Genomic DNA, 20,099 nt, shown 5'->3' on the forward strand with positions numbered 1-20,099 from the left:
TTTTTTCCAGAGGACTAACTATAAAGGACACCCATGCTAGTACAAAACTTAAGAAACTCTCAAAATAAAAATAAAATATTTGAAGGACCAAATATCAGTCCTAACCGATGCACATGCCCTAAATCCCATACGAACAAGAATGAACCGTTAAGTACACTGTACACCACCAGTTTTTGTTTTTATTAAGATTTTCAAACATTGCTATTTTGTCTCGATCTGTCTTGCAATGGCATAGAAAATAATGTTAGACTTTTTCTTCTCCTTTTTACTTAGAATATACTTTTGCAATTTAGTTTGTTATCTCATGCCATGCAAATATAATTAATGGAAGTTGTTAAATTCAACTGTAATCGTATATAACTGTAAATATCGTTAGACAATAAAAGCTTAGGAATTACATGAGATATAGTGTATACTTGTGATTTTTTAAGACTTGCCAGAAAAAGAATAAAAACAAAACGAAAAATATTTATGAAATCGACTACAAAATCATCTTATTGTAGATAGTTATGATTTGAGAGAAAAAAACAAAAAGAAAAAATAGAATGGTACAACTTCTTTCATACCAAAGTATAAATGGTCATAACTACACTCTTAAATTTGAGTGAAGAAAAAGTTAAATTGTTTGCGTAGCATCAAATAAAGTGGACAAAAGTACGAAAACCATCCCCATCGGTTTCTCAACTGAACACCATAATTTTTTTTTATTTACTTTTTACATTTTATATCATATTCTTTTTAATGTGGTGTTTAATTGATCGACTAAGTAAATAAGAATATGAAATAAAAATGGTGAGTTAGGATCTTGAGTTTTAATAAATAATAAATCATTGAAAATATAAAAAAAATTATTAAAAACTGATCAGATGTTGAATTATTAAACACCATCTGATCAGTTTTTAATAAACCTTTTTATTGAAAATATAAAAGTAAATAAGAATATTCAACATCTGATCAGTTTTTGATAAACCTTTTTATATTTTCAATGATATATTATTTATTAAAACTCAAGATCCTAACTCACGATTTTTATTTCATATTCTTATTTACGTTTATGTTTTCTAGTTTTTGTAATTATCTTATAAAACCTATAAAATATTGTTATGACTTTTTAATATTTGATCAGAGAGAGGCAAACAAACATTAAACCAGAAGTGATTATCAGACATACACTTGATTTCTTTTTCTTGTTTTCATTCTTTATTATTATTTTTCCTAACAAGTAAAATAAAAACGAGCAATATAATAGAGATACTTATTAATAAAACAACTTAAAGTTTATATTTTGAGATTTGCGTATTAAATTTTGAATCTAGAATTTTTTTTTATTATTTTCCAAATCAAATAAAACAAATATCTATATATACATTTTTGGAGACATTTACCAAATAAATCCTGAAGTTGGAATCTATTTACAAGCATGTCATTACCATTAATTATTAATTTGTTTTTTATTTAATTAATTAATATTAAGTTTCCATTTTTGGAAACAAGATTTTCTATCCTAATAAAATTAAGTATTAAGTTTATAATTAATTTAATTAATATTAAGTTTCCAATTTTACAAAACAATATTTTCTCCATATATACATTTTCTAAACAATCGGCCTAATAAACGAATTGATTTTCAATCTTGGGGTAGGATCCGTGGACCGTGGCCAAGATTTTCGATCTCAACGCATTCTAATTATTTTCCCCTAATATATATGTTCAAAAAAATAAAATTTAAATGCTAAAATATATCATATCCCAAGAATATTCCAAATATAAAACAGATTACACCTCATTTCTCCCCCAATTAGTTGCTTAAACTAATATTTTTTGCGTGCACAAGTTTGTTTAATCGACCTAAATGATCAGTATACAAATACTCTGCACCTAATCTCTGATTATACGTCAACAATTACAATTACAAAAACCTTACCAGAAAACTTAAACACTATTTCGTGTTCTAGATATGCCAAAAAACGAAATTTAATAATGATGTCTCCTATTTTTTCATCAGAAAACTTAAACATTCTTTCGTAGACAAATCATGACAAATAAAGATGATAAAATCGATTAACTAAAAATCAAGATGGGCAGAGATGTCGCAATGGACGGGATGAAACAATGACGAAGAAGATGATAGATTTGTTTTGTGAGATAAAAACAATTTTGTTGGTCTAGACAAAAAAAAACAATATTAGTTTACATTAATACAGAAGTCAATTATGTAATATATATTTGTAAGTAATTAGTATAGTGAATTAGTTTTTTTTGTTCAAATAGCGATTTTTCCATTTCTAACAAATTATATATACACATCTGGATAATCCATTTTAATAACAAAGTTTATTAAAAGAAAAACAATATGGAATTCATGTCAAACAAATAAATGTTAACAACTTTTATTTGCATTTCGCAACTAAGCTACATATACTAAAATTAATTGATTCTTTATATATAAAACATAAAAAACTACAATACAAAATTATCCTGTATATATTTTTAAAAAATAATAATAATAAAAATACTACTATATGTAAATAAATAAAAAATACAGTATATTCCTTTTATAAATCACTACTTATTTAATTGTATGTTATACTATAATAAACCTCAAACAAAATACTTTCTAATTTCTATACTAACTAATATATCTATATTTGCAAGGTTGTACATTTAAAATAATACAAATTAAACATTAGTTATATGTATAGTTAAATTCTAAAATAAATTATATTTTTTTATAAAAAAAATAACCCTGATATCTAGTTTAGTTGTATAATATATAAAATTAATGATAAAAACTAGTTAATTATGATTTATTCAATCAGTCCTAATGATTTCACAGCATCCAATTTTTACCTGCTACATATGACATAGTCTTCTTCCTTGTAATCCAACATTCAACTCCAGATCATTCAGCATCCTTATTGTATATATTCAATTGTTTAATTTTTAATTCAAGATTGTTTGCATTCAATTGTTTAATTGATTAATTTTTAATTCAACACGTTCGTTTGTAAATGATCTAAAAAGACAAATAGATTTATTTTTCTTAAACCGAAGCCACGACTTTTGAAGAGTCGAGAAAGCAAAATGAACTAAAATTTTCATAAATAAATACGCAAAGAAAAACAAAAAGTGAGCAAAGAAGTAAGGAAGAACCTCTGAATCAATGGCGATATCGAAGCTCCATCTACTCTTTCTTCTCTCAGTCTTTCTCTCCCTTCATCGTCCTGTTCTTTCCGACAACGGTAACCTCTTCTTGATTTTTTTTGTTCTTTCAATTTCTAGGTTTCTTGAACTCTGTTGTTTGACCAAGATCTAGTTTTATAAATCGTCTAATCTGTTTCATACAAGCCTAGAGATCTCTCGATCAATGGCGATTTGCGATTGATATGCTTATCAATTTTTGTATGTGTTCTGTTTTTTTTTTAAATCTATAGATGAAGAAGATGTTCTTCTTACAGTCATCAACAACTACAGAACGTCTATAAACATAACAACCTTGATAAAGAACGAAAACGCAGAATGTCTCGCAGACGAACTAGCAGACCAATTCAAGAACCGACCCTGCACAAACAACAGTGGCTCAGCTGCAGTTCCTGGAACAGAACCTGGTTTCTCAGACTTCCCTAAACTCCTCACCAAATGCCGACTCAACATTACAGTTACTAGAGACGGTGTGATCTTGCCGACTTGTGTTCCTCACCTTGACCAGACCCTTCTCATGAACAATTACACAAAGTCACAGTACTCCAGGAGTTTGAATGATTCTAAGTTCACTGGAATTGGTATTGGTTCTGAGGATAACTGGGTTGTTGTTGTCCTCACTACAAGCACACCCGAGGGTAGCTATTCTCCGGCTACTAACTCTGGAGCTTTCTCAATCACAGTTCATGGCCTTGTTTCTTCGAGTTTGTTGTTTCTTCTCCTTTGTTTCCTCATGTTTTGAGTCCCGTTTTTGTTTTCCATATTTTAATGACCTTATTTCATTTGTTTTCATAATATGTTGTGTGATTGTTGTGAATTTTTATGACAATAAAGAGAAGAACAATATTGGAGCAAATCGCTTTTTCCTTCTACTACTTGTGAATGAGTTAATACAATCTTACGACAAACAAGCAACGATATTAATCTTCTTATACCTATACGGAGAAGTCCATGAGAATATTGAATATATATGGCCTCCTAAACGCAGCACATATTCATTTTTAATGTTAACAAGAACAACTATCGTATTGTTTTATTGGGATACTGTAGTTAGTGATTCTGTTACACGACCAAGATTATATTCTTCTTCTTTTTGCATTATGCTTGTTGGGAAATCAAACATGTATCATATGATTTGAAGATTCTATAACAAACAAGGATTAGCTAGTCTACTTCTAGGTTGCTCCTCTAATTAGAAACCCAATCTTTAAGCTAAATATTATTAAATGACTTTTTTTTTTTGTAGACTATCAACACCATTTGTAAAGGAGCTCACTGTCGAGATTAGTGTATATTTTATTTTAAGAAAAAGGATACATAAATATAATCATTTTTTATCTACATAATTGAAATATTAATTTATTGCTTTGTTGCAGCAGTAGGCCCATAATTTCTTCAGCACACATATCGTGTGCTTGTAGGCCCATTCGTATAAAACCGAAGAAATTAGCCCATACTGGATAGGCCCATGATTTTTACATTAAAAGTGTAAAATATTTTGTCGGCGTAAGTGCTTTAGACTTTCGAATTGTGAAAGACGTCACTTTATTGTTTTGTATTTAGAAATGTTATTTTCTTGTTTTATGCTGTAGGAGTAAATACATTTTTATCCTTTAATTACATGAAGACAAATTAAAAATTAAAAATTAAAAAATTTGTGCAACCAAGTTTTTGTTCACTACACTTAGGTCCTTCGCCATATCGTTTTTGTTGACAACACTTGTCCACCACAATTATGTCTTCTGCACTTTTAGTAGACCAAATCTGTTTGGTTTGACAACACTTGTCTATCAATAACATAAAACCATTTTTCTACCCTGCATGTATGGAGACGCATATACAGATCTTATTGTGTCTTCGGTGGACCAAAATCAATGCTTGGATAGGTTTTTGTCTACCACGTTTTTGTCCATCGGCTTTCTTAGTGGACCAGATCCGCTTTATGACAACAGTTGTCCTTCAATAACAAAAAACTGGTCCACCCCTGTAGGTCTGCCCACACTAATTGTACAATCGATAAGCGGAGTCCACTGATAGACAAATGTCGGTAGACCAGATTCGAATCATCTCTTCTAAATCTGGTTTATAAAGTAATGTCCACCACGTTTTTGTCTACCGGTTTTCTTAGTGGACCAGATCCGCTTGGTGACAACACTTGTCTTTCGAAAACAAAAATCTGGTCCACCCCTATAGGTCTGCCCACTAATCATACAATCGACAAGCGGAGTCCACTGATACATAAATGTCGGTAGACAAGATCCGAATCATCTCTTCTAAATATGGTCTATAAAGTAATATCTAGTTTGACTTCCAATGATGGTTTCTTGGATTCCAACACTTGTGTCCCCCAGCTGAACCGCAAATCTGAGTAATAGAGAACAAAAAAGTAAACAGATCTGAAATTAATATCTTCAAAAAGAGAGAGAGAAAAGAAGGGAAAGAAAGAAAATAAAGATAAGAAAAAAAGAAAGAAAGAGTCTCATATATCATGTGTGATGATTTATTTGTTTTTGAAGAAAGAAAGAAATATGTGATAATAAGAGAGAGAGAGAGATGAGAGATCCAAAGAGAAAAGAAGGAAAATAAAATATAGGGCATTTTTGTTATTTTAAATAGATGAAAGTGGATCATATGGCATTTTAGAAAATATTTTAATAAAAGTGGCATTGGTAATAAAAATTGCTACTGTACATACCAGAATTTATAAATTTCTCTTGATTAAATCCATCATAGTTCACTTCACATAAAAGGTGATTGATTGGTAGATAATTTTCTCATGGTGTGTGAAGAAGTGTGATGAATTTCAAAGTTAAAAAAGTTTTCAACAATTTCAAATCATTTACAGTGTTTAGAGGATTTTCTTACTTGAATATGATATTTTTTTTCTAAAATCAGTCAGTCCAACTTTTTGTGAAGTCAATAATACGTCGTTTTTAGTTTTTTAAGAAAAATATAATCATAAATAAGAGATATTAAAATAAAAATATTTACAATTAATGTTTTTATTTTATTTTTATACGACTAATGTTACGTACTACTTACGATAGCACCATTCCAAAGTTGAAACCTCAACGGATCAGCTCCAGATATTGTTTATTTCCAAACCACAGTCGCATTATATTCATAATGAACTCTGTCTCTCCAACCCCATATTCAGTTTTGTTTAATTTCCTAGGTATACTATAGGCTAAGAATTTAGATGTATCATTTCAAACAGGGAAAAAAGAGGATAGAATTTAAACATGATGAGTACTTATATATTTTTGGGTTTCATTGTAGTCAAAAACAAAAACTAACATATTAAGTTCAAAATTAGTAATATTCATAATACTAAAGAATAATGTTGATGTTTTAATGCATTTTGTTTATGGACTAGTACACTATTTTCTGTAATTTTAATAAGTGTATTTTGGTACATTATTGTTTTTACTATTTACCGGCCCACTCTCTGACACAGTAGATCGAGTCTTTAGTCAACATTATGATACAAATCTAACGAAAAAAAGAGGAAAATAAACATTGCAAGAAAGCACATGCAGAGAGTAAAAACCCATTTGACACTTATCATCATAGTGCAGTTCGGTTGGTTGGTGGATAGACGTGAAAGAAAGAAAGGAAAAAACAAAGCTGCGTAAAATAGAAACAAGAATATCTTCTCACTTTTTGAAATCTTGATTTTGTCTCGATTTCTATAATCTATCTTTTAGATTCTGTGCTTCCTCTTTTTTATTTGTGTGTTCTAAGTGTGAGGGAGCGTTTTGATTGAGGGACTTGACTATTTTCAGACACGACGCTTAAAGAGAAAGAAAAAAAGAAAGAAGACAAGTGAATTTTGCGTTTAGGATACGTCTTCGAAACGTCACATTCTTTTCACTAACAAACAATGAAGTTATATAACGATCTCTCATATATAAATGACTGAAAATATCAGAGAGATTGGGAGAGAATCGTATCTACTTTCTCACCCTCACTTTTTCTTTCTTTCGTTTTTTAGATTTTTTTAAAAAACCTGTTTTCTCTATCTTTAGCAAGAAACTAAATTGAAAAAGAAAAATCTTCTTACGTAAAATGTTGAATGTTCCATGATTGTCTCGTTTAGTCATTCAACACAAAAAGTTTTGCCAAAAAAAGTCATTTGACACAAAAATAAAATAAAGCAAAGTGAGATTGCGATTTCACAACGAGGCCATTGATTGTCCGGATAAACAAAATACATTATTTATTAGTATTATAAAGACATGCATGAATTATTTAAGAGTTTTTTTTTAGTGAAAATAGCACATATTTATGTTGTAAGTTAAATTAAATTAAATTAGTTTTTTTTCTTTTTTTTTTTGTGGGCAACTGATCAAAGCGCATAGCGGTAAGCCTGGACATTTTAACCGAATCTGAAACCCGAACCCGATCGGATATCCGAATTTCAAAGAAACTAAATCCGATCGGGTATTTAGTACTATCTGAATCCGAACCCGATCGGATATCTGAACTAATCCGAAATAAATACAAAAATGCATCTAAGTGGGTTTGAACCAAATACCTTAGGCATTTACAAGTTTATCATAAACCATTTTGCCACCTTAGTTTTATGTCATAGTATGAAAACGTTAATTATTTATACATATATATATATAATTATGTATTCTAAAATTGATTTATTTTTTTCTTTCTCAATCAACAGAACCCATAATTGTTTTATTTTTTTATTACCCAGATCAATTTTAATAGAAACATGACAAGCAAATCTACAAAAAAATATAGTTTGTGAGGTTTGAAAAGTGAGTGAGGTTGGAAGATAAATATGAATCATATCATATAATTTGCTATAAATATTAGATTTGGTAGGGAATTTGAAGGATTTAATTTTTGAAGTAGTGGCTATGGATAAACAAATCTAGGATTTTTTGTTGAAAAAGAGAGATGAAGAAGAAGGAGACAAGAAGAGGAAGATAAAAAGATTTTTTTTTTATGACTTCGGGTAACCCGAAATTATCCGAACCCGAAGACACCCGATCCGAACCCGACCCGATATTAGAAAATACCTGATCGGGTTTTATATCTCTATATCCGAAAATACGAAAACCCGAACATCCGAACCCGAATGTCCAGGCCTACATAGCAGCATAGTCTTAACTCTTAACCATCTTGTTTAATTCATAAGAAAAAATTTAAACAATGTTTTACATTGATCTATAATAATATAGTTTGCTGGTTTTGACACTTTATTTAGTGAGAATTAAGATTATTAATGCAAGTATAATCACATCGATCGAGTTAAACAGGACACGTTATTTAGACCATCTTTACTGGTTACTTCCCATAAATTATTTTATTAAAAATAAATAAAAAATACAAAAAAAAAGAAATAAAAAGAGAATGTTGCTTAAGTTACTCTTGGTATAAACGTTACTCATTCTTTTTCTACAGCTATCAATTTGTTATTAGTAATATATTCAAATATATTTTTATTTTTTTGTTGAGCAACGCATCAGCATTCTCCGGGTAATGATGCTCTTAAAACTGAAACGTGAAGTGCCGTATACCAGCTAGCAGATAAGTCAACAAAGTGTTTCTCTATAACTCTGTAATTTATCGAATGCAGATAAATAAAACTAATATAGGGATATAGACCACTCGTAACTCGATCTTTTATTCCGTAATCTGGTTGGCTCCTACATACAAGGATTACAGCATTATCCAAAATTTCTGATGAAACTCAATGAATAAACTTTTTTACAATAAGAAAAAAAAGGAAGAAGAAATTAAATGGCTGTGCGCGCTGTGAAAATTAATGTGGTGAATGACATTTATTCGTGTCCAAGAATTATAATTTGTTGACTTATTGGACCTCTTTAATTATTCTTGTTATTCCTCTCTCTCTCTCTCGAATTATTATCAACAAATAAAACATGTGTCAGTGCATGAGTGTATTCAAACGAAGAAGTCGATTGTTACTGTTACACGTACTCTATAGGGTAGCAACTACTAGGGTTTTCTCGTGTCAACATATATAGAAGAGATATGTATAAAAATAAAATTATATAGTTCATAAAGGAAGTGTAATATATAAACAACAACCGTAGGGTTTCTTTAATCGGTATTAGATTTCTCTGGAATACAAAAGTTAGATTTTGCTTTGTTAACTCATAATAAATCTCCAAGCTTATAAAGGGATCATCCCACACTAATTTTTGAGGAAAAGAACGGATTGGATCTCCCAAATTTACAAATAGACCTTAAATAATAGGCTTATACTCATGTAGTTAAAGTGAAAAATTGAGCAATTCTACACTTAGAAGTTAGAAAGAATTAATTTTTTGACCTAGACCAACAGAACTACTCATACATCAAATTAGAACTTTCAAAATTTAAAGTCTTGTATACTTGTTTTCCTGGGAGATCTTGAGTAATTCCTGAACTAAATTTATACATTTTCCTAAAATATTCGTAATTTTATCCACGTTACAAACCGCATGCAAATCTCATCAGAATACGTTTCCCACCGACGTATTGGGTTCCTGCTAAGTTTTATACTGCGCTAGTGGGATTCGAAGGGTTCGAGATTTCCTATCATGAATATCGGTATCAGTTTTCATTCGTTGTTTAACAACCCTTTTACGGGTTACGTTATCTTTAATGGATTTGAAATTTACTTCTGAAACTTCTTATCTTCAATGATGCTTCAAATAAGTTGGCAGAGAAAAAGAAAACTAAAGTATATATTTTAGGGCAGAACATGCAGGAGCAAATCCACCAATAGAGTACTAGCTAGGATTTGGTCTTGTCGCCATGTTGACACTACTCACGATTCACGGAATCAATCCAGTACACCCGCAAAATTAACATGTCCAAGCTTTTTTGCCATGTCCAAGCTTTTGCAAAATTAACATGTCCAAAATTAACGATTCACGATTCATGTTTATTCGATAGAAAATAAAAAATAAAAAGTTGCAATTTAATTTCCATGTACAATTGTATGATATATAGGATAATATTAGTTTTAAAAAAAACTATTTTGATAGTTAAGACACACACACTCACAAAATCGTACGCATTTAGTTCTAGTTGTTACAAAGAAGCAACTTCATTAATTACGTGGTAATTAAAGTGATTATATCGTTTCTTAGAATACAGCTTATTAATAATGCTTTGGCTCATATATACTCAACATAGACTTGATGTTGCAATCAATTTCACAAGTTAATTAATTGGTTAAATATTCGGTCAAAGAGAGCGATATCATAAAAGAATGTAAAGGAAGCGCCCACATTCAAAGAACAAAAAAAGGTTCTAGTTAAACTAAATACTTTCATTTTTTTGTGGTTTTATAAATAAAAATGCTAAAAATAAATAAGGGGAAAATCGTAACTTTATATCCAGGTTGGTGACCGTTTTGAGGATAGAGAATAGAAAGAGGACCACGTCATGGTCGTAATCAGTTGGTAATAATAGTATATTTGACGTCCATAAACCACTCACCAATCCTTTTGCTCTGCTTAGCCACAAAGAAACATACCCAATTGCCACTTTTGAACTTAAATGATCTGTCTACATTCTCAGATTAAATATGAAAGTTTAACCTAATTGAAGCACAGTACTCCAAAAAAGACATTGCGTCACTAATCTTGTAGAGGTCAAGTTGGTGGGGACTATAGTGAATTACATAGATTGAAACAGACCAATAAGTTTCAAACGGTCAGCTCATTCAGAAATATGAAGTATTAACATAAATCTTGATTTGATCATCGGATGGGAGATTTCAAGAGATATATTATACTTTAGTCATGTAAAAGTTTAGATAGTAAACATATTTAACGACTTAATGAAGATTGTGATGAATGACAATAATCTGAGTTTTTGGAGATTTAAGGTAATATGGTATCATATTATATATCCTTTCTATTTCTTGTAGCTTTCCTAGGGAAAAAAAAAGCAAAAAAATCATGTAGATTAAAATAGTGCAATGAGAAAACGAGAAAGTTCTGGACGGATCGATATTGTTCCTATAATCATATTTCAAACTCTATTTTGAAGATTATAAAACGTTCTCTTTTGAACAAAACACAAGTGCTTGTGGCCTTCTGCAATTGTGTCGGTTTTTTTTTTTTTTTTTAAGTTATTTCTTCGGTCGATTGTTTCATTATTATATCATATATAAAGGTACATATTGTAATTCAATTTATGTACAAACTATCAAAATAACAAAAAATTATTGAAATGATTTCATATAAATAATCTTATGTCGTCAAATTAGTTTCAACATGCAATAATACCAAAATGGATAGACGCAGATACCATGCATACTACTTTTTGCAAGAAAAGAAACGTGAAAAAGAAGCTTTATACCAATCGCTACTCACAAACACACAGTGATTAATCTATATTAACAAATCGCTACTCACAAACACACAGTGATTAATCTATATTAACAAATCGCTACTCACAAACACAGAGTGATTAATCTATATTAACATTTTTGAAGTACATTTTGTTTTTGTGTTATGCCCTTTTAGTTTTGTTTATTTAAAAAAATTATTTACAACATTAACTCCTAAAAATTTCTAAAAATAACATTACTCCAGATTTTGTTTCCTAAATATTTTACATTTTATTTTAATTAAAAAAATAACAGCAATCAATATGGATATAGAAGATATCATATATATAACCATACATTATGTTGTGTTTTGAATATATTTTATATCTGAATCCTTCTTCGTAAATAAAGAAAAAAATAATTTGATTTCATTTTGTTTTCCAAAATCTGTGAGCTTTGATTCTTAACGTAATAAAAACTTCGATTGAAAATTATTTAAATATTATAATTAACATATATAAACTTATTAAAATTTTTAATTATTACGAATATGTAAAATTAAAAAAATTCTAAAATACTATAAAATGTGGTTATATAGTAGATGATTTATAAAGAGAACATGTTATAATTAATAAAATATTATTAAATTTATGTTAACACGAGTTAAATCCTCAATTAATTATTTATCAACACTACTATTTAGAATATTTGACATAAAATCAAGTTGATTTAACTAAGATTGAATAAAATAATTAAATAATTAGGAAAAATGTGACTTAGTCACAGCGTATAATTATTGATTATGTATTTAGATCCCTTATTTTTTGTTATAATAATTAAAAATCAAAATAGAATCTCAAACGCTAAACAAAACAAACTAAATATAACAAACAAATGGTCATGACGTGTATTGCAGGTAAAAAAATAATATAAATATTTAGCCATACAACAAGTAGAAATTTAGTTATTTCTCTATTTACAAAACATTCAATATTTAACAAATAAATACAATATAAAATATAAATTATAATAGAAATTATATGCCTGCAGTGTACCGTGGATTCAAATCTAGTAATATAACAATAACCAAAACGACATATTTATTATAAAAATAACAGCAATAACCAAAAAGACAAAACCCTTACTATAAAGAGTTTCAAAGAGCAGTCCAATGGAGTTTCACGTGTCGCTCACTATATTTCTTATTATTATAGTCCATATAAAGAGAAAACGAGTGGACACTTGCACTATTATTGCAGTTTTATAGTTTGCACACGTATATTTATAAAATTACCTTCTAATTTATTATACAGAACATATAAATGTTCTGCCCAAAAATAAAAGAACTTAAACGATGTATATGTATATATATCATCTCATCATGTGCATATTATTAGAAATTTTTAATTAAAACTAGTTTCATATATATATATTTTAAAAGAAAATAAAATACTAGTTTCATATTATATTTCTGCATGTTTGTAATATGAACTATAAACCACTTATATAAGAAACTATAAATCTCAAGTAATCAATCATAAGTATGGTTTAAAAAAAATATGAGATAAGGTCTAATTCTTCTAGCAAAAGGAGGAAAAAGAAAATCTCACACCAAATGTGTGTTGTATATGCAAATATAGTTTAACTAAACCATTACTGCAACTTGCTTAAGAGATTGTTTGGATCTAAGATATACTTTTCGTGGGTAAGTGGAGTATTCGCACAAAGACTCCTAGTTTAAAAAGTATTTTTCTTGTTTTAATTTTTTATCAATAAAATATTGAAACTTGAAAAAACATACATGATACTTGAAATTTTAATATGCTGATTAGTTAAAATATTTTTACAAATTAAAAAGTAAAGTTTAATATATATATATATATTTCGTAAGAACATATATAGAAGAAGCTTCTCAAAAATTGCATTGAAGCATATGCAAATAAGAAAGTGGTGAATATTTTTATTGAGCTGTTAGATGCATGCAACTTGTTATTGATTGAAGCATATGCAAATAATTTTTTTTAACCAAACGCCGCACAGATCCGTCGTCCGTACACCAAAAGCCTTTTGATATTGGCGGAGAGATGCGGGGGTGGGGGTTGTGATGACGTCGTTGTTGTACGGACCAACCTAGTTTCTTCCTTTTTTATTATTATTTATTAAGTTGTTCATTCTTCTTTCTTTTTTCTTTTTTTTGGTAAAAAGATGCTCATTCTTATACATTTATACAATTGATCATCTTTGAGAGAGCATCTTGACGTTAAAAAAAAATATATATATATATATATATATATATATATATATATATGCTTGCTAAAATATATTACATGTACAAACAAAAATATATGCTTTTTGATTTTTTTTTAATTTCTGGCCTTTTAAAAATTTATGTTCTGCTTTTCATTTATAAATGTTTTAAGTGATGACCAAACAATTAAATCTGATTTTATTTTTGTAAAGTAACTTTTGTGTAATTTGAATCGTGTTCAGTCATATTATTTTGACGAATAAAGTATTTTTGACATTTTTGGTATAAAATTTTGAATACTAGAAATACTAATTAGAATTTGAAAGTTAAATGAAAACGCAAAAGAAAATCTGAAATTTAATATTAGATTACGAGGATGTTATTGGATTCTAATTTATAAAGAATTTTAAAGACTTCAACAAAATCATCAAAGTGAATAAATGAAAGATTTTTAAGAATTGCTAGAGATTATTCTATAATTTTGTTGATTAGTTTTCTAAAATCTTGTAAAACACCCCAAATAATTTCTATATTTTTGTGATACTTTCCATGATTTTATTTTCTGAAGAAAGTGTATAAAATCATGAACTAATAATATAATAATTAAATTTATTCACAATCATATATTCTTTTGTTTTAATTAAATAACACTAAATTTTAACAAAATTTTCATCTAATAACAACATATTCTACATAACATTTAAATTTTTTAATACTCTATTCAAATCTCAAATCAATAACGTTTTGACATTGAGTATACTGTATACACACGTTCAAAACCTAGGGCAATTAAGATAAATGATAAGTCGACCAACTACTATTTTGATTTGATACGTTGGGATTAGGAACTTGGTAACTGTCTAACTGAATTGGGCCAATTGGCATAATAGAAGGAAGCTTCTGGGTACATGAATGCGATTGTCCTAACGAAGTTGATGAGGTTGCCACTAATTTCAGACCACTCAGGGAATCTTTCTTACCAAACTAGATTAACTGCCGACCAGACCACAAGCATATTCCCTCTGCCCATTTCTTCCAATTATTTTGTATTTTTTTTTGTTTAAATTAAATTTAATCTACTTTTTTTCTCGAGTTAGGAGGAAACGGCGATATTTCTATTATAAAAAAAAGAAGACACATAGGATAAAAAATTGGGAAATTGTAAATACAGAGCAAATTAAGAAGTTTCTGTTTTTAGGAAGTAGCAACGCAAAAAGATTCCCAATTTAGCAATCCCCTGTTTCCCTGTTTGCCTTCAGCGCATCTTCTTGATCTTTGAATATTCTCAATGCCCATCACTTCATCTTCTTCTTCTACTTCTTCTTCATTCTCCTCCTCCTCGTATTCTTCGGTTTCTTCAGGCTCAATAGTCTCTTCTTCGTTCTCTACAAACTCATCTGAGTCTTTTAAGATAGAGAGACGGAGACGACCATTGCTCCGGTCAGCTTGAAAGCACCGGTTACTAGGTGGCGCGTTTGTGGCGGTCATGACCAATCTTCCGTTTTCACGGTGTGGTCTCATTTGAATGCTTTGAAACCCTCTCATAGTGGTCAAAGGAGGTGGGAGATCACTAGGGCTCACATTCCTTTTCCTACTTTTTAACGCTCTTGTCTCCGTTGTTACTGTTGTTTCTCCGAGATTCTTGGTCTGCACGTCAATCGAGAACAAATCATCGACATCTGTAACATCAGAGCCAGATTCGCTTCCGAGATTCTCAGTGCACAATGCTAAGCTCTGGTCGCTTAGAGCTCTACAAGAAGACGGACGTTGAACATAAGTCTTCTCTTTCTCAGAGTTCGTCGTCTTTGAGGAGGATGAGCCAGATGATAGGGACTGGAGAAAGCTCCAGCCACTTGAGTCAGGGCCCAAGGAAGCAGCTGGTTTGTCATCGTTAAGGTTTCGGGTGTCCTCTGCATTAGGGGAGTCAAGTGAAGGAGACTTGAGAGCTAAACCAAAGGGTTGAAAGAAGTGAGGATTTGGTGAAGATAGCCTAAGCCTTAAAGCCCTAGGCTCGTTAAGTTGAGACTGAAACCCTTGTTGATAGACAACAGTTCCCATGGTTCAAATTAAGAGGATAGAAGCTTGTAAAGAGAGAGAGAGAGAGCAAAGACTTGTGAGATGTGAAAACAAAGAAGCTTTGGAAATAAGAATGATGGACAATGAGAGGGAGAGGGTGCCAATTTGTAGTGTCGCAAAAGTGAATAAAATAAAATAAATAAAGAAAATAAAGAGAAAGAGAAGTGACTGTGCAATGGGCAGAGACTAGAGAGGTGGGTAAGGGAACTTTTCCACACCACCACTTGAATAATGCAAATATTTAGTTAATTATGCGACAAAATGCAGATAAGAATACTATTGTGTAATGTGTATGTAGTATATGTGTAACAAAGAGAGAGAGAGAGAGTCACTGTATTGTGCACATGATCAAAATTGAAAAAAAACTCTTCATATAATCTTTTTACTGTTGCAAAAGAAAAAAACTGATTTGTTGGTTTAGAGAAACAGATTTGGAAAGCATAGTCTATACAGGAAACTTGGTTAATCATCGTTTTTGACTCATTTGGCGAAAAAATAAATAAAGACTGAATTATTCAGCAGCCAAGGAACTTTCGACCCTCATGTGATCTGGGACTGAAAGAGACTACCCGGAAAAAAGAAGAAAAAATTAGAGAGAAAAAGAAAGTTCCAAATGAAAGAAAATAAAAATGAGTGAAATAAAAATTTTCAAATGAGGTTTTTAGTTTTTACTAGGAAGAGTAAAATGTTCTACTTTTCGTAAGGCAAAGAAAAAAAACAATATATACATCTGAATGGGAAAGAAAAAAGCAAAATCAAATCGTATAGAAAAAAGAAAAGATACGGCCACTTACAGAGAGACACGTAATGGAAGTAACATGACAAAAAGTTACAGACATGTTTTTTTTTTCTTTTATATTTTACCTTCCAAAAAAAAAAAAAAACCAACAAAAGTTATGAAAGTTCTCAAATTTGGTTTCCCTAATAGTGCTATGATTATGAAAACGATTGTTTGTTTTCTCTCTAATAGTAGTACTGTACTCTCTTTTTATATTTAAAGCAAAGGAGTCGTGTGTCAAAAACCTATGTTGGGTAATTCTTAGACCCAACTTAAACAACATGATAACAACTGCCCACTAATTTTGAAATCTAAATCCCATCAACCAAAACAAAGATTATTGGCACACTAATTAAGGAATAAACATAACATGAGTTTCCATGCAATTTTTTAAGAAAAGAATGGTCATAAATTGAAGAAAGTGTCATGTATGCATCAAGAAGCCACGATATAAAAACAAATTACAAGAAAAATAAGCAAATAAAGTGTGCCCAAAATACACTCACCTCAATCAACACTGTATTTGAATGCAAGAAAGCAAAACCAAAAATTTCCGCCCACTTGTTATGACCTAAAAATGAAAAAAAAAATAGAGTTTAATGAAAAAGAAACAAAACATCAAATCAAAGTGAACAAGGCTTAATTTGGTTAAATGAAATATAATATGAAAGGCTAAGTGACAAAAATAAGAAGAAACCACCTATGTTTCAACATCAAAAACTTTTATCTACCTCTAAGACAATATTGGGTGGTTAAGTTAACATCAAATTTCGCTTGTCCTTTGAATATTTTGGCTAGCCAACACTAAGCTGCTTTTTCCAGAAACTGAAATTTTGAGATTAAACTTTCAAGATTTGCCATCTTAGCCGTGTGTTACCCTAAAGAAACCGTACGGAACAGCTTATGAAGACAGAGTTTAAGATTCATTTAAGTCGTCAGCAAGAACAAGTGATTCCCCACTAAACACTTTTCTTTGATCTGTCTCTCTGTTAAATCAGATGCTTACGTACTTAACCCCATTCTCAAACAACAAAAGACACTTTTTTATTTCATAGTAAACAAATGCCCTAGGGTCACTGACTTTTGCTTAACTCTAAGGCATGTGGATTTATTATTATATAAACTAATTAATGTAACCTAGTACTCTTCTCTCTAAACAAAAGGAAAGCTAGAATGCGTGAGCTGTTCCTATTCCAAGAGGGTGGGGAGAGAGATTTGTGAGATCTTCCTGGGTTTCCTGTAACAGAAAAAGCCATTCCAGTTTTGTACTTGTGTTATAATAAAGAATGTGTAGCTACTACCATTGATGAACTGTTAGCATAATGCTAGCTTGTGTGCTGTATAACTCTATGATCAACTTTAATCACCACATTCCGTGTCTTTTCGAGGTTTATTGCAGACATGAACCAAGCAAGTGGATCTTAGTTTATGTTTTCAAGAGATTCTGTGGTCACTAAGTCTTAAAGGATTTGGTACGAAGATACCTTCGGTAATATATTATACAACAACAAAAGAGAGATGTTCTCTCTGTTGTCAGATTGTTTCCAATATCAGTACTCAGCTTCTATAACAAGGAGCATCTTACTATATATTCCCAGTGGTTGATCACGTATTACTAGTCCACTAAAAGATGCAAATCAAGATTTGTTTTTTTCATTTGATTAATTTAGCAAGAACAAGTGCATAGAGAACAGAAATGAGGTCAATATGTTTTTATTAAGAACCTGTGGTTTATGGGAATACATCTAGCCAAGACAGTTATAACTCAGTAATCCATAATTTCACAATCAATGTTTTGCTATTATCCGTAAAAGTAATTAAAAAACTACAGTCGTTTTTTACTAGTTCATCTCCCTCTGCTGAAGGAATCAAGAATGATATAATTAAGCAACTAGTTGACATGCTTAGAATGAATAAAGAATGAAACAATAATTAGGATTCTCTAACGTAAGCAAGAGTAAGAAAAGTTATGACATAGTTTAACTAATAAAAGTGGAAAAAAGGAGCTTACCTGCAGACGTAATCTCCAGACAAATATCCATAAATTGAATCTTGATCAGCATAGGTGGTCCTAAAATCTGAACCACCCCCATAGAAGAGAAGAAAGTAACACAGCAACCTTTGGCCTCTCGAAGGGAGAATGCTTTTGAGTGTGTCCTTATACAAAAGCTGCTTTTCTATACTTAATTAAGATAACAATAAAATTAAGTGATTAATGACAGAGGCAAAAGCATCAAATTTAGTTCGGAATATATTTTGACTTCGTATCACACGCTTGGTTCATGCCCATGACGCAACAAAGTTAAAAGAAGAAAGAAAAAAAAAACAGAGTGAAACTTCGAATCATAATTCATCAATGTTTGTTATTGGTTTCAAAGTTTTCAACTAATGGAAGATCTAAAAGCAAAGGAAATACGTCATACCACTTGAGATTAAGTGGAGACATAAACTTAAGCCTTACGTTTCCATCTATGTTATGTGATCATAACGTTAAACACGAGTATTGCATCTCTTGGCTCACTATAAATTGCATAACAACAAAAAAAAAAGCCCTCCACCATCTTTTGACCAAATTAGTGGAACCTTTTAGGTGACAATTCTCCAACTTTTAAATTCTGACCCAGAGGAAAAAAAACTCTATCATTAGAACGAGATTGGGAGCTTATTTAAGCCAAGCATACAAATGTCATTGGCTAACATAATTTACAACTTTAGGTAGAGAAAGAATGTGAAAGCTTATTATTATGCTATAGAACTTTCTCCTTTGCTTTTAGAGAAGCATGACATCCACAGAAAATATCAATCTCATCCATAACTAATGCTTTACTCACATATCAGCCAAACACGCAAAATTTTCCACAGATTAGATGTCAACATTTGAAAAAGGCTTTAGCGTGGTCTAGTTATAACGACTCAAGTACAGATTTATACGAACAAATAACACAAAAGTAAACTTACATTTAGTTGATGCACTATCGGAACAATGACTCTTCATCCGCTTGGTCTTATCCAAATAAAAAGACATGTTGATTCAGCAAAGATGATTTTGTATCTCAAACCAGAACGCTCGTGATGGTTGTGTCATGCCTGCAACGTATTGGACCTTCTGACAGTGGGAAAAAAATTCTCAAGTTACAGAGACAGATACAGATCAAAGCAATATTGGCACTCAAAAGTTATTGAATTGATTCACTTTCTAGAAATTTGAAAACACTCAACAAATAAGTATCTCTTAAGAGTGTAACTAGATATATACAAAAATTGTTCAAGCTAATAAGAGATAGACAGAGAGGGTTATTACATTGTTATGCAAGAGAAACAGAGTACTCTTCACGAAATGCATCTACAATGTTTTGAGATTAAGCTGCAATGGTAACGCATATCCATTTACTAACAGAGGTGAAAGGTAATATAACTGAAAAGTTGAGAAAAATGGACATCTTCAGTGGCATACCAAAAATGATTGTAACAAAATAAATGCA

General features: G+C 30.3%; 2 protein-coding genes across 2 annotated transcripts; one reads left to right on the forward strand and one right to left on the reverse strand.

Annotated features, from left to right (window-relative positions):
- Positions 1-3,009: 3,009 nt before the first annotated feature.
- On the forward strand, positions 3,010-4,057 carry LOC104735988 (putative GPI-anchored protein At5g19250). Its single transcript, XM_010455892.3, has 2 exons — positions 3,010-3,242; positions 3,435-4,057. The coding sequence occupies exons 1-2, from the start codon at positions 3,164-3,166 to the stop codon at positions 3,941-3,943; spliced, it is 588 nt and encodes a 195-aa protein (XP_010454194.1). The 5' UTR covers positions 3,010-3,163; the 3' UTR covers positions 3,944-4,057.
- Positions 4,058-14,856: 10,799 nt separating this feature from the next.
- On the reverse strand, positions 14,857-19,160 carry LOC104735989 (protein FANTASTIC FOUR 3-like). The gene has a single exon (XM_087481888.1). The coding sequence runs from the start codon at positions 15,819-15,821 to the stop codon at positions 14,958-14,960; it is 864 nt and encodes a 287-aa protein (XP_087338014.1). The 5' UTR covers positions 15,822-19,160; the 3' UTR covers positions 14,857-14,957.
- Positions 19,161-20,099: the final 939 nt, after the last annotated feature.

The sequence above is a fragment of the Camelina sativa genome, chromosome 13, assembly GCF_030686135.1.
Source record: "Camelina sativa cultivar CO46 ecotype springtype chromosome 13, ASM3068613v1".
NCBI lineage: Eukaryota > Viridiplantae > Streptophyta > Magnoliopsida > Brassicales > Brassicaceae > Camelina > Camelina sativa.